We start from the raw sequence: 14,154 nt of genomic DNA, 5'->3' as shown, positions 1-14,154 counted from the left end.
ATGTGCTGAGCTTGTACTTTAGTTGTTGAGTCTTTACAGAAAAACAAATTGATGAATTATTTACCAGTGCACTAATTTGTTTAATCTTTTTCAATACCAAAATGACATAAATAACCTCAAAATAGTTCATGGCTTGGCCTGACATGACTTGAGTATGGAGTTGCTAAAATTTTGGAAATGGAAAAAGCAAGCTCAATAATAAAATCATAGGGTCATAAAAGTTATAAACTTCATAATGCTAAAAGACATAATGGTATATGAAAGTCAAAGTTTACATTGACCTTTGTCTTCCTTGACGGTATTCTTCTACTTTATTCAATGTGCTCATTATGTGCACTATTCTTACCAACTGTGTATTTATGACCATGAGTAACCCTCCAGACTGGACAAAGAATGTGGAGTAAGTAGAAGATTTTTTAAAAATCTTGCAATATTGTTGTCCCTTTATGTTTTGAATTGTGCTTCTATCATCTTGACACCTCATCAGTTTCTTCAGCAAATTGTACTGGCTACTCCAAACCAGTTACACAATGACTCAAGTTTATTTCAACCACTGATTTTCTGTAGTACTAAGCTTGCCCTGGCTCATTCAGTTACAGATTACTGCACTGATTTGACTGCCAATATGTATAGCCCTTTATCTTCCTCATGAGTCTCACACTCTTTTCAAGATCATCAGTGATTACTAGTATCTGTTGATAAATTTATATATAGTTTGTATGTTCTTTTCCTCATAGCTATCACTTTTATATGATTTATTAGTTTATATTTCATGGCTCGTAATGATGCCCACTTTATTAAACAAAAAAGTCTTCATTTATTTTTGTATTAATAACTACTTGCTTGAATTAGACAAAAACCAGTGTATTTCATTTAATATGTATAGAATCATGTTATTTGAACCTTCAAATTAATTAATGTAAGCAATACAATACTCATATATAGTCAATGAGAATGTCTTTCAGTATGTAATGTTTCTTTTTTTTTTTTCCTTAAGCCCTACCTATGGTCTAAATCATGGGAAGACCAAAATAGACCTATATAGAACCCTCTAATTTTTATTTGGTGCTTTTCTCCTTTAGTATATTTACATGTAAATTACCTTCAGGATCTTTAATGTGGGCTTGGATATTTTCTCTCAGGTACACCTTTACAGGAATTTATACTTTTGAATCACTTATAAAAATACTTGCAAGGGGCTTTTGTTTAGAAGATTTCACATTTCTACGGGACCCATGGAATTGGTTGGATTTCACAGTCATTACTTTTGCGTAAGTACCTTAATACATTTTCTGTCCAGGAAGACTCAATCATTAGTAGAAGCCTATACTGTATTTCTCCTTGGTGGCTTCCCTTAAGAGATCAAGCATGTTTCTTGGTTATCCTGTGAATTTAGGATATTTTTTCTTCCAATCAAATTATGCACTTTGGAGAAGTTAGGGACTATCATAGTAAATTACATGGCTTTGATTTCAATTAGTGCTATAAAGCAATAAAATGTTTCCCAAGTAATAGAGATTATGATCAGCAACAATGCCATTTTCCTCTTAATTGGAAAATATGATGGCAACACTCATTGAAGTTGAAAAGGTCTTGTTGAAAGACCAACTTAGATTTCCCTAAATTCTGAATAACTCTGATTTAATTCTACAGGTATGTAACAGAATTTGTAAACCTAGGCAATGTTTCAGCTCTTCGAACTTTCAGAGTCTTGAGAGCTTTGAAAACTATTTCTGTAATTCCAGGTAAGAAGAAACTGGTATAAGGTGGTAGGCCCCTTATATCTCCAACTGTTTCTTGTGTTCTGTTATTGTGTTTGTGTGTGAACTCCCTATTACAGATATGTGACAGAGTTTGTGGACCTGGGCAATGTCTCAGCGTTGAGAACCTTCAGAGTTCTCCGAGCTTTGAAAACAATTTCAGTCATTCCAGGTGAGAGCTAGGTTAAACACCGAGGCTGACTTCAGCAGCATTAGTGGTACAATCACAGCTTTTGTGCGTAAGCCTTGCTGCTTTTCACTTATTGCAAATGTTTATAAAAAAAGCAAGAATCAATACACCATGCTTTGGATGGATTTGATTCTTTGCTTTTACTAGTTGTTTTCTTTAAAATGATCAGTTCTAAATCAGCCTTTGAGTTTAACAAGTTTTTGCATGAGGCATTTGCAGTAACAGGCTACATGGTTTGCGTCCTGTAACATCAAGCTTTCCGCATAGAAGCTAAACTATGAGGCATTCGAACTGATGCAAATTTGACCAGTTAGGTCTAAAATTGGTAATTATGTTAACTTCAACTAAATAAAAGAGCGAGAGATAGCATGAGTGCTGCATGGGACTCAGTTTTCAGATGTCTTCCTTTTTTAACCCATTCTCAAGCTGATAGAATTCACCAATATATAACCTCATAATTCAGTGACTTCAAGATTTCTTACTATATTATTCATACAGATTTTTCTAAAACCAGTGAGAGGTTAGGGAGTAAGACATCTGCAAATAAAAGCAAAGTCTTTATACAAGGTTGATGTTTAAGCATGAATATCAAAACCATTTCTTTTGCTCTGAAGAGTATTTAGAAATACACTTTTGGTTTGTTTCCATTCACAGTTCTCTAATGAAAATACAAATTCTGCTTTCATTCATTTTCACCAGCTAGCGGGCTTTTCATGAAAGTGTTATTCAGTCACAAACATTAAACTAATATTGTTGGCATTCTGCATGACATCTTTATTTTCCAGGACAAGCTCCTGATGTTTTTCTCTATAACATAGCTGTTGAATAGTACACTTAAATTCCTCCCTTTGATTTTATTTGTAGGCCTGAAGACCATCGTGGGGGCCCTAATCCAGTCGGTGAAGAAGCTCTCAGATGTAATGATCCTGACTGTGTTCTGCCTGAGCGTGTTTGCACTAATAGGATTACAGCTGTTTATGGGCAACCTGCGAAACAAATGTTTGCAATGGCCCCCAGATAATTCTTCCTTTGAACTAAACATCACTTCCTTCTTTAATAACTCGTTGGATGGGAACGGTACCACTTTCAATAGGACAGTGAGCATGTTTAATTGGGATGAATATATTGAAGATAAAAGTAAGATATACTCTTTTAACCATTAAGCTGTTTAGTCCTTTAAATATTAAAAAAAAAGTATATATAGTGAAAATTGTCTCAATTTTGATGTGAAACAAATTAGTTAGACCAGTTTAAGATAACTTAATATATGTGATGGGAAGTCCCCTGGTGGCTGGCTCAGTGGTGGAGAATCCGCCTGCAATGCAGGAGATACGGGTTTGATTCCTGGGTTGGGAACATCCCTTGGAGGAGAGCATGGCAACCTACTCTAGTATTCTTGCCTGGAGAATCCCATGGACAGAGGAGCCTGGTGGGCTACAGTCCATGGGGTTGCAAAGAGTCAGGCATGACTGAGGCGACTGAGCACACATACATGCAATATATGTGATATAGAAATCAAATGATACCTTATTCCTTTTTCCTTATCTTTTGATCAACATGATAAAAGTTACCATTTGAAGACATATTCTTTTCCCCAATGAGTCTGGAAAGCAATACAATATAATGCTGTATAAACAAAAATATTTATTTGAAAGACATTGATCAAGAGTTTTCAGTCATCTTAATAAATAAATCAGTAATTTTAGGTATTCAGTGTATGTTACTGAAATGGATTGCTAAGAAGACTGAGGAATTTGACTCAATATATGTACTGAGCACTTATGATATATCTGGGAGTAGAAAAATCAAGATGAAATCTGAATTTGTGTACTCATCAGAAAGTTAAGTTAAGCAGCCTTAGTCCAGCATCACTTATTAATGAGAAAGTATAAACTCAAAACCTACCTTTATAATATTTTCATTCCAGCTTATCTCTTTGGTATCAATCATTGTATTAGAATTATTTGATTTTATTTTAGAGATGGACTTTAAAACATAGTAATGATATACTTCAGTATAGGGCTTCCCTGGTAGTTTGGCGGTAAAGAATCTGCCTTCCAATGAAGGAGATGTGGGTGTTTGATCCCTGGGTTGGGAAGATCCCCTTGAGAAGAAAATGGCAACCCACCAGTATTCTTGCCTGGGAAATCCCATGGACAGAGGAACCTGGCAGGCTACAGTCCATGGAGTCTAGAGTCAGACATGACTTAGCGACTAAACACACACGTACTTCCGTATAATTTCTTATTGAAGGCAGCCCCTCTGTCATTGGAATGTCCAAATTCCTTATTCTCTGTGTACAATTAACTAGCCAACTTCCATTGGTCTCTTGATTATCAGTATTCCACAGGGATGCTTAGTCTGAGGTATCTTTCATGACTTTTAGAACTATATGAAAATTTATCATTTCCCACATTATATTAATGTTTTAAGAGTTCGTATTGGTATGAAGATTTATACTGGAGAGATTAAGGTTCACTGGCTAAGTGAATAAATAAAACAAATAATTTAATTGTTTATGGGCTTTCCTATTTATTAATATTATAATAGCAGCATAGTGACAATCTTTGCACATAAATTTTTCATGTATTTCTGATTGTTTCTTTCAGATAGATTTATACCAATAGAATTTTGGAATGTTAAAGAGTTTGACCATATTAAGGCTTAGTTCAGTTCAGTTCAGTCACTCAGTGGGGGTCCGACGCATTGCGACCACATAGACTGCAGCATGCCAGGCTTCCCTGTCCATCACCAGCTCCTGCAGCTTGCTCAAACTCATGTCCATCGAGTAGGTGATACCATCCAACCATCTTATCCTCTGTCGTCCCCTTCTCCTCATGCCTTCAATCTTTCCCAGCATCAGGATCTTTTCCAATGAGTCAGTTCTTCTCATCAGGTGGCCAAAGTATTGGAGTTTCAGCTTCAGTATCAGTCCTTCCAATGAATATTCAGGACTGATTTTCTTTAGGATGGACTCATTGGATCTCCTTGCTGTCCAAGGGACTCTCAAGAGTCTTCTTCAACACCACAGTTCAAAAGCATCAATTCTTTGGTGCTCAGCTTTCTTTATAGTACGACTCTCACATCCATAAATGACTACTGGAAAAGCCATAGGTTTGACTAGATGGACCTTTGCTGGCAAAGTAATGTCTCTGCTTTGTAATATGTTATCTAGTTTGGTCATAACTTTTCTTCCAAGGAGCAAGGGTCTTTTAATTTCATGGCTGCAGTCACCATCTGAAGTGATTCTGGAGCCCCCCAAAATAAAGTCTGTCACTGTTTCCATTGTTTCCCCATCTGTTGCCATGAAGTGATGGGACCGGATGCCATGATCTTCATTTTCTGAATGTTGAATTTTAAAGCCAACTTTTTCACTCTCCTCTTTCCCTTTCATCAAGAAGATCTTTAGTTCTTCTCTTTCTGCCATAAGAGTGGTGTCATCTGCATATCTGAGGTTACTGATATTTCTCCTGGCAGTCTTAATTCCAGGTTGTGCTTCATCCAGCCTGGCATTTTGCATGATGTACTCTGCATTAAGTTAAATAAGCAGGGTGACAATATGCAGTGTTAACATACTCCTTTCCCAGCAACAACCAGTCTGTAGATCCATGTTCAGTTCTAACTCTTGCTTCCTGACCTGCATACAGATTTCTCAGGAAGCAGGTCAGGTGGTCTGGTATTCCCATCTCTTTAAAAATTTTCCAGTTTGCTGTGATCCACACAGTCAAAGGCTTTGGCATAGTCAATAAAGCAGAAGTAAATGTTTTCCCGGTATTCTCTTGATTTTTCAGTGATCCAACGGATGTTGGCAATTTGATCTCTGGTTCCTTTGCCTTTTCTAAAACCAGCTTGAAAATCTGGAAGTTCACGATTCACATACTGTTGAAGCCTGGCTTAGAGAATTTTGAGCACTACATTTTTAGCGTGTGTGATTGTGTGGTAGTTTGAACAATCTTTGGCATTGCCTTTCTTTGGGATTGAAATGAAAACTGATCACTTCCAGTCCTGTGGCCACTGCTGAGTTTTCCAAATTTGCTGGCATGTTGAGTGCAGCACTTTAATAGCATCATCTTTTAGGATTTGAAATAGTTCACCTCTAGCTTTGTTTGTAGTGATGCTTCCTAAGGCCCATTTGACTTCACTTTCCAGGATGTCTGGCTCTAGGTGAGTGATCACACCATCATGCTTATCTGGTCATGAAGATCTTTTTTTTTGTACAGTTCTTCTGTGTATTGTTGCCACCTCTTCCTAATATCTTCTGCTTCTGTTAGGTCCATACCATTTCTGTCTTTTATGTGCCCATCTTTGCATGAAAGATGGCTAGAGAGGCATACTCTCAAATTCTGCTCTAGAGAGATCAAACTATATAACTCCTATAGCAGTGTCGACTTTACTGAATTCCCATTAATATTAACTGTTACTGTATGGTAGACAGAAAAGTATATTTTCTTTTTAATTATTAATGTGGTAGAATTTATAATATGTTTATCAGTAGCATTAGCAATTAATATATTTTATATAATATGAATTATCTGTTAGTATTTTTACTCATTATTCTATGAAATGATAGTATATTTTGGGAAATTTGTAAGAATTCTATAATTTATCAAGTATATTAACCTTTTGTCTTTTTTTTTGCAAATGTATTCTCTAGCTTATTTTTCTTCTCATTGTTTTTGATGCCTAAATGACTTTGATTTTTAGGCAATCAAGTCATCAAATTTGTGGGTTTTTTTCCCCCCATATTTAAGTTTATAAATGCCTTTGGATTCAGAGATAATACAAATTTTCACCTAGATATTCTACATATAAAACAGCCTCATATATTCTACATTATAGAAATTCTTCATATTTTTATATTAATGGACTTGTTTCTAAATCTTTAGAATTATTTTTTGATATATGTTATGAGGTAATGATCTAATTTTTTTCATAAAACTGTGACTCAGATTGACCTATGTAATAAATTAAGATATTCTTTGAATATAAACTCTAAGTATTTCTGAAAACTAAAAAAAACCAATTTGTGAGGGATATGTGTGTGTGTTTAAATGTGTTTATGTCTGTGTGTTTTTGTATGTGAATATGTAAATATGTATGTTTATGCATTTGTCTGTTTCCTGAGATATTCTTTGCAACTTATTAGCGTCATGTATAAGGTATTCCTTAAGAATAAAAACTAGGTATACTTAGAAAATCTTCATCTCCAAAGGGACAAGTTTATCTTGAAAGACAATAATCAAGCCAAAACTCAAAACAAAACACTTATTTATAGCATCATGGAAAGGGCAAACAACTAAGCCCAATTTTCACAAGAACCTAAGTTAAAAGTGGCGGGAAAAACAAGTCTGAATCCATTTTGACAAAATGTATTTGTAGAGTAAAATGTTATTTCATGGCAGCATTTAGAAGCAACAAGGCTTTTCTTTCTCTCACTTTCTGTGCCAAGTAAAAAATATCAGTTTGACAACTATTTTTTAATTATCTCACCTGGGTTCGATCACTGGGTTAGAAAGATCCGCTGGAGAAAGGAATAGCACTCCAGTATTCTTGCCTGGAAAATTCCATGGACAGAGGAGCCTGGCGGGCCACAGTCCATGGGGTCACAAAGAGCTGGACATGACTAAGAGACTAACACTTATTTAAGTGATTTGAGTTTATATTTGCAATAAAACTGATAAGGAATGCTATAATAGTTACATCTTACAAAAATTTATTTTTAAACAGATTTTCTAAATATTTGTTTAATCAAAAATGTTTGTGATATTTGTATGGTATCCGTTATTATTTTCATTTAGCCATATACATATTTGGGCTTCCCTGGTGGCTCAGCTGGTAAAGAATCCACCTGCAATGCAGGAGACCTGGGTTAGATCTCTGGGTTGGGAAGATCCCCTGGAGAAGGGAAAGGCTACCCACTCCAGTATTCTGACCTGGAGGATTCCATGGACTGTATAGTCCATGGGGTCTCAGAGTCAGACACGAGTGACTTTCACTTCACTTCACTTCATATACATATTTATTATTTTATCAATTTTATTATGCTTTTAAAAAATGCAAGCTTTATTACCCAGACACAGTGGCTGAAGTGTTTTGAAGGTTCTTCAAAATGATTCTTTCTATTCTTTGTTCTTTTAAATAGGTCACTTTTATTTTTTGGAAGGGCAAAATGATGCTCTGCTTTGTGGCAACAGCTCTGATGCAGGGTAAGTGCTGTTTTGTGTTGAGCCTCAGTCCACACTGCTCCATAGGCCTTAACCTGCCACTTCCTGCCCACCCTAACCCCCACTTGCTCCTCATTCAAAGCCCTCCATAAATTCCACTTCACGCTGACTCAAAATAGCTGGGATAAGTGTGGATTCTCACCTCCTTCACACACTCATGCAGCAATTATTTTTCCATACTAGGTCACAGCTAATCTTCCAAATTAGTTCAATGGAAAATAGAAAGAAAAACAATACATATACATAAAAAGCTCAAGTTAATAGAATTCATAACCATGTTCTTTTGTAAGTGTGATATTCTATATATACTAATGTGGTCTCCATGGCATAAAATATATCTGAAGATAATGTCAGTATCTGATCTGTGGTGAGTACACGTTTAACATATTTTAGCAAAGTGGTTAAGAGCATAGACTGGAGAGTTTACACAAATTCAAACCCGAACTTCACCATATAATGTCACCTTTCCTTCCCCTGATTTCCCCATGGGATAAGTGGGAATAAATTATAAGGTGGCTGTGAGAATTAAATGGATTAATGAATGTATAGCTATTACAGCATTCTCTAAGTACTTTTAATGATCATAACTGGCATTATGTGAATGCTTGTTTTTAAGAAGCATTTTCCCTGGAGCTAAAGCTAGGAGGAAAATTCAGAGAAATAGTTCTTTCTGTATTTACGAGATTTTAGAATCATAAATGGAAGGCTGATGTTCTTTCTGAGGAAGGTGCTATTGGGGACATTAGTAACTAGTACCTGTAGCAGAATCCCCAACCGTAACAAGCTTTGCATTTGGCTCATATGATATTGTGCTGCATTTATCTCCAGATCTTAATGATAAGTAACACAGACTGATTTTAACTCTTCTCTGTACTGTACTAAGTGTTTTACATATGATGCCTTATTCAGTGATTGTAAGTTTGGAGGCAGGTTCTGTTATTAGCCTTTTCTTACATGCAAGGTGTTCCAAACCAGCAACTTGCCCAAGATCACACAGCCCAGAGTGTCAAGCACAATGTTGAGTCCAGGTCAGCTTAATCATTAAGGTCATACTGTGAAATGTTCACTCTGCAGACTCATTCACTCTTCTTGGTGTGCACCCCCCCCCAATCTTTTTCTTACCCCTCTTTCCTACCTCCACACTCAACACACTTCTGCCTTTAGGTATCTTCAGTGAAAATCAAATTTTTCCCTGCAGACTTATTTTTCTGTTCATCTTCACACATATCAGAAGATAGTAATCATAATATGATTGTTCTTATAGGGAGGCATGATAAATATAATAATGGCAATCATAAATCACAGAGAAATCCACAAATAGACTTAGCAGATCCTGTTGTTATGTAAATCAGTCCCCTTAGTCCTGGACTCAGCACTGAGTAAAGTGAGAACAATCTGCTTTTTCTTGTGTTGCATAAAATAGACATCAGGGTCTATAAAAACAGGAAAGCCAGCCATCCAACTTTCAGTGACTGATGTCCCCTCTTTCTTTTCACCTAATCACAGCCAGTGTCCAGAAGGATACATCTGTGTGAAGGCTGGTCGAAACCCCAACTATGGCTACACAAGCTTCGACACCTTTAGCTGGGCTTTCCTGTCCTTATTTCGTCTCATGACTCAAGACTTCTGGGAAAACCTTTATCAGCTGGTGAGAACAGATAAAATGATTCTTCTGGGAAGCATGAACTCCTGAGATAAGAGAACTGCTATAAAATACTTTATTACTGAGAGTACATGCCTGTAACATTCTGTATAAAATTTAATAAAATATCTCTTCCATTTTTACAGACACTACGTGCTGCTGGGAAAACATACATGATATTTTTTGTGCTGGTCATTTTCTTGGGCTCCTTCTATCTAATAAATTTGATCCTGGCTGTGGTGGCCATGGCCTATGAAGAACAGAATCAGGCAACGCTGGAAGAGGCTGAACAGAAAGAAGCTGAATTTCAGCAGATGCTTGAACAGCTTAAAAAGCAACAAGAAGAAGCTCAGGTATGGTAGCAAGCATCGAGCCCTTTTGTGTTTATCTCCATCCTCTGACCATACTGTCAAGATCAGAGACATTTAAACACACAAAATCAGCAGTGATAACTGACATTAGAAACATGCCATATGTGTTTAATACGTGTTAGTTGGGAGCCTATTTGGAGAAGGCAATGGCACCCCACTCCAGTACTTTTGCCTAGAAAATCCCATGGACGGAGGAGCCTGGTAGGCTGCAGTCCCTGGGGTCACTAGAGTCGAACACGACTGAGCGACTTCACTTTCACTTTTCATTTTCATGCATTGGAGAAGGAAATGGCAACCCACTCCAGTGTTCTTGCCTGGAGAATCCCAGGGACGGGGAAGCCTGGTAGGGTACTGTCTATGGGGTCGCACAGAGTCGGACACGACTGAAGCGACTTAGCAGCAGCAGCAGCAGGAGCCTATTTGGTAATTAGAGACTTATTCTTTTATTTTGATGATTACTTGGGCTTCCCTGGTGGCTCAGACTGTAAAGAATCCACCTGCAATGCCAGAGACATGGATTTGATCCCTGGGTTGGGAAGATAATGCTGAAGAAGGGAATGGCTACCCACTCCTGTCTTCTTGCCTGGAGAATCCCATGGATAGAGGAGCCTGGCAGCCTACAAAGCATGGAGTTGCAGAGTCAGACATGACTGAGCCACTAACATGATCACTTAACTATAGTAATGACATCCAAACATGGCAAATTATATGAGTTCATTGGCATTTTTTTCTCCCTTGTGACCCTTCATTCACTCAAGCTCACAAAGTAGTTATACCTACATGCCTTCAATTGAACTATTTTCTTAATCTTCTGGGGAAGCAGAATTCAGTTCTGGTTGCTTCTTCGTTAGTGTCACTAGAGGTGGGAAAGGTCAGAAAACCCGGGTCAAACTGAGAAGATTATTTTATAGAGTCTGGAAAAAAAGACAAAGACCTATTTATTTTCTATTTGAAGAATTCAAATGCAAGTTTGTGGATTGCGTAAAGAAAACACTGGTACATAAACATGCTAAATCATTACATTCTGTGCCCACTACCCTGTAAATCGTATAATTTGGACTCGATGAAGTTTCAAAGTAATTTCTCTAGTTATATGTGCTTGCCTTAATGTTGTTAATCCAATCGCCTATATTCGTTTTTATTGAATGTAGAGTACAGCTCCCTTTTAACACTGAGTATCCTAATATGTAATAAAGATCAGATAAATACAATTATACTGGAATAGCAGCAACAATATTGAGCACTTTATCTTTCCAATAATTGTACTGTTGTAATTTATAAATTCACTCAGATGCCATCATCGGGGGTTTTCTTATATACAATGTCTAATTTGTTTTCATTGTGCTTTTCTTAGTGAAATAATCATTTTAAGTCAAAGAGAAAAAAACGTTTATTAAAAAAATACTTGACTGAATTAAATTTAAATATTTATACTGGCACTAAAAGTCACTGTCAAGTGGAAGTGTGCTAGGTCAGGTTAAAATAGGAAACCTTTAGTTCTTAAATTATTTGCTTCTTATGACATTGTTTAAATAATAGAAAAAATCTTTATGATATTTGAGTGTCTTATGCATTTTATTAGATAATTAGAATGTGTAGTGTGAAGCCACGGCTTGATCTTTCTTGAAGTCACATGTGTCATCTTTCACTTTTCTCTTAATTTTAATTCTTTAATTGGTTTAATGATAATGTGTGTGTGCTAAGTCGCTTCAGTCATGTCTGTCTCTTTGCGACTTGATGGACTGTAGCCTGCCAGGCTCCTCTGTCCGTAGGATTCTCCAGGCAAGAATGCTGAAGGGGGTTGCCATGCCCTCCTCCAGGGGATCTTCCCAACCCAGGGATTGAACCTGTGTGTCTCTTACATTGGTAGGTGGGAATTTTACCACCAGCACTACCTGGGAAGCCCGACAATGACAATACATGAGTTGCTTCTAAAATACATACTAGAATGGAGAATCATGTTTTAAAATCACATATTCATGATACCAAAGATAAGTGAAGCAGTAACATGGATAGAGTTTTTCAAAGTTCATATGCAACTGCCATTTCTCTTGGACCCTTCTAGGCAGCAGCTGCAGCAGCTTCGGCTGAATCAAGAGAGTTCAGCGGTGCTGGTGGGATCGGGGTTTTCTCAGAGAGTTCTTCAGTAGCATCAAAGTTGAGCTCCAAGAGTGAAAAAGAGCTGAAAAACAGAAGGAAGAAGAAGAAACAGAAAGAACAGTCTGGAGAAGAAGAAAAGGAAGATGGGGTCCGCAAATCTGAATCTGAAGACAGCATAAGAAGAAAAGGTTTCCGGTTTTCCTTGGAAGGAAGCAGGCTGACATATGAAAAGAGGTTTTCCTCTCCACATCAGGTAAACATATTATATTATATAAATTGCATTTGTTATAGCAAACACATGTATTTAAAATATGCCAGAATTTGGTGAGAGATAAAACTGCCTTCCTCCTTGATGACACGATACTTTCAGAATGGTAATGATTGATGAATAAGTTTTGGTTATCACCTCAAGGAATTTGTGAGTTTTACAACTTTTTGGAATTCCAGGAAAGCATTTTTAGAGGATAGATCCCACTGCACTTGGGAAGGCTTGTGATTTTGAGATTTCCCTAAAGACTGGTAAGCATCTCAGGGCAATTTTCCACCTGAGGAATAATCAGCAGATGGTTCCCATCCTGTCTTAGCTGTGGTGCCTGGACCCAGTGAACTGCCGGTTTTCTGAGTGGCAGCTTCCTAGAACTGAAGAGTGGATTCTCTCAGACCATCTGTGCAGTTGTTCCCATCCACCTGCCAACTTCATATGAGGAATGTATTCTTTGTGTTCTTGTTTCAGGGGAAACCGGAGCATCATTTTTCTAAAAGCGTCATCAAAAATTTTAGGTAGATGCAGACTGAGGAAGATCTGGGATGCTAAATACACAGTTGTGTTTAATTGCACTTGATTGCCTGTGTCTCATGTTTAAGGAGACTTGAGTGAAAATAATATGTTGACTTATATAGTGCAGAAAATGTTATCTAGATGCTTCTGGCTTATCTACCAGCCCCAGCTGCTGCAACTTTGAACTTTAGGATCATTAATTGTTTTTAAAATTATCAAAAGAATTACAGGTTTTTGGTACTGAAAAACTTCATGTCCATACAATTAACAGTAACAATTTGAACACCGACAGCGATGATAATGGCTAACACGTACATGGTGCGTTGCTTCTTACAGTATAAACTTACTGAGGCCGCTCACTGCAGCCCTAGGGGGTACTGACATCCTCATCCCCAACCTGCAAATTGAAGACAAGGGGAGGGGTGGTATTCTTTGTTCAGTGCCTGTTTTGTGTTTGGCATTCTTCTTCTACCGGAATTAATGTTAACAACCCTGAATATGACTGTTTTCACTACTTTTTAGGCTAGTGAAGTTAAATAATTGCCCAATGTCATATAATTATTAAACTATATGCCATATAGTTATTAAAGATTGAAGTGGCATTCACAGTTGGCCTGACACTGAAACCCTTGAACTTACTACTGTATTAGGCTGACTAGAAAGAATATTTTTTAAAAATTCTTAAGAAACTGATGAGAAAATTTACAATTTGATTTCATTTAAAAGATATGTATATTTAGGATATGTTCTTTGTATCCACAGTCTCACATAACCTCATGTTTAATATGTATATGATTTTTATAGGTCAGCCTGATTCACTCGAAGTCTAGGTAACATTATGAGATATGCTAAATGAAAGGATTAGTGCAGCTGAATTCAAATTTGAAGTAGAATCTGTTTTAAAATAAGTACCGGCATTTACTCACCCTTGTTCATGTTGTCGTCATAATCATTGATTCCATTAGGAGAGACATGAATCTCAATAAATGTGAATGTAAAGAAAATCAAATCTCCCTTTTAGAGTATTGTTTGTTTTGAAGGAAGGGAAGAGGGAAAGGAGAGAAGGAAAAAAGAAGGGAAATAAGTTAG

The 14,154-nt window shown here is 36.9% G+C and overlaps 1 protein-coding gene across 3 annotated transcripts in view; it reads left to right on the top strand.

Annotated features, from left to right (window-relative positions):
* Positions 1 to 14,154, top strand: part of SCN2A (sodium voltage-gated channel alpha subunit 2) — an 87,780-nt gene that overhangs the window by 14,468 nt on the left and 59,158 nt on the right. The window contains exons 4-11 of one of the 3 annotated variants that reach the window (XM_055572391.1): positions 311 to 400; positions 1,143 to 1,271; positions 1,841 to 1,932; positions 2,815 to 3,087; positions 8,093 to 8,156; positions 9,681 to 9,822; positions 9,963 to 10,169; positions 12,253 to 12,540. In XM_055572391.1, coding sequence (XP_055428366.1) covers positions 311 to 400; positions 1,143 to 1,271; positions 1,841 to 1,932; positions 2,815 to 3,087; positions 8,093 to 8,156; positions 9,681 to 9,822; positions 9,963 to 10,169; positions 12,253 to 12,540 — 1,285 coding nt within the window. Of the gene's footprint in view, positions 1 to 310; positions 401 to 1,142; positions 1,272 to 1,653; positions 1,746 to 1,840; positions 1,933 to 2,814; positions 3,088 to 8,092; positions 8,157 to 9,680; positions 9,823 to 9,962; positions 10,170 to 12,252; positions 12,541 to 14,154 lie in introns of those variants that run through there. The other 2 variants (XM_055572393.1, XM_055572394.1) reach the window with 2 other exon arrangements.

Source organism: Bubalus kerabau, chromosome 3 (assembly GCF_029407905.1).
Source record: "Bubalus kerabau isolate K-KA32 ecotype Philippines breed swamp buffalo chromosome 3, PCC_UOA_SB_1v2, whole genome shotgun sequence".
Lineage (NCBI taxonomy): Eukaryota > Metazoa > Chordata > Mammalia > Artiodactyla > Bovidae > Bubalus > Bubalus kerabau.
Note: the sequence above shows the minus strand (reverse complement) of the source record. Positions and strands in the feature narration are given on the sequence as shown.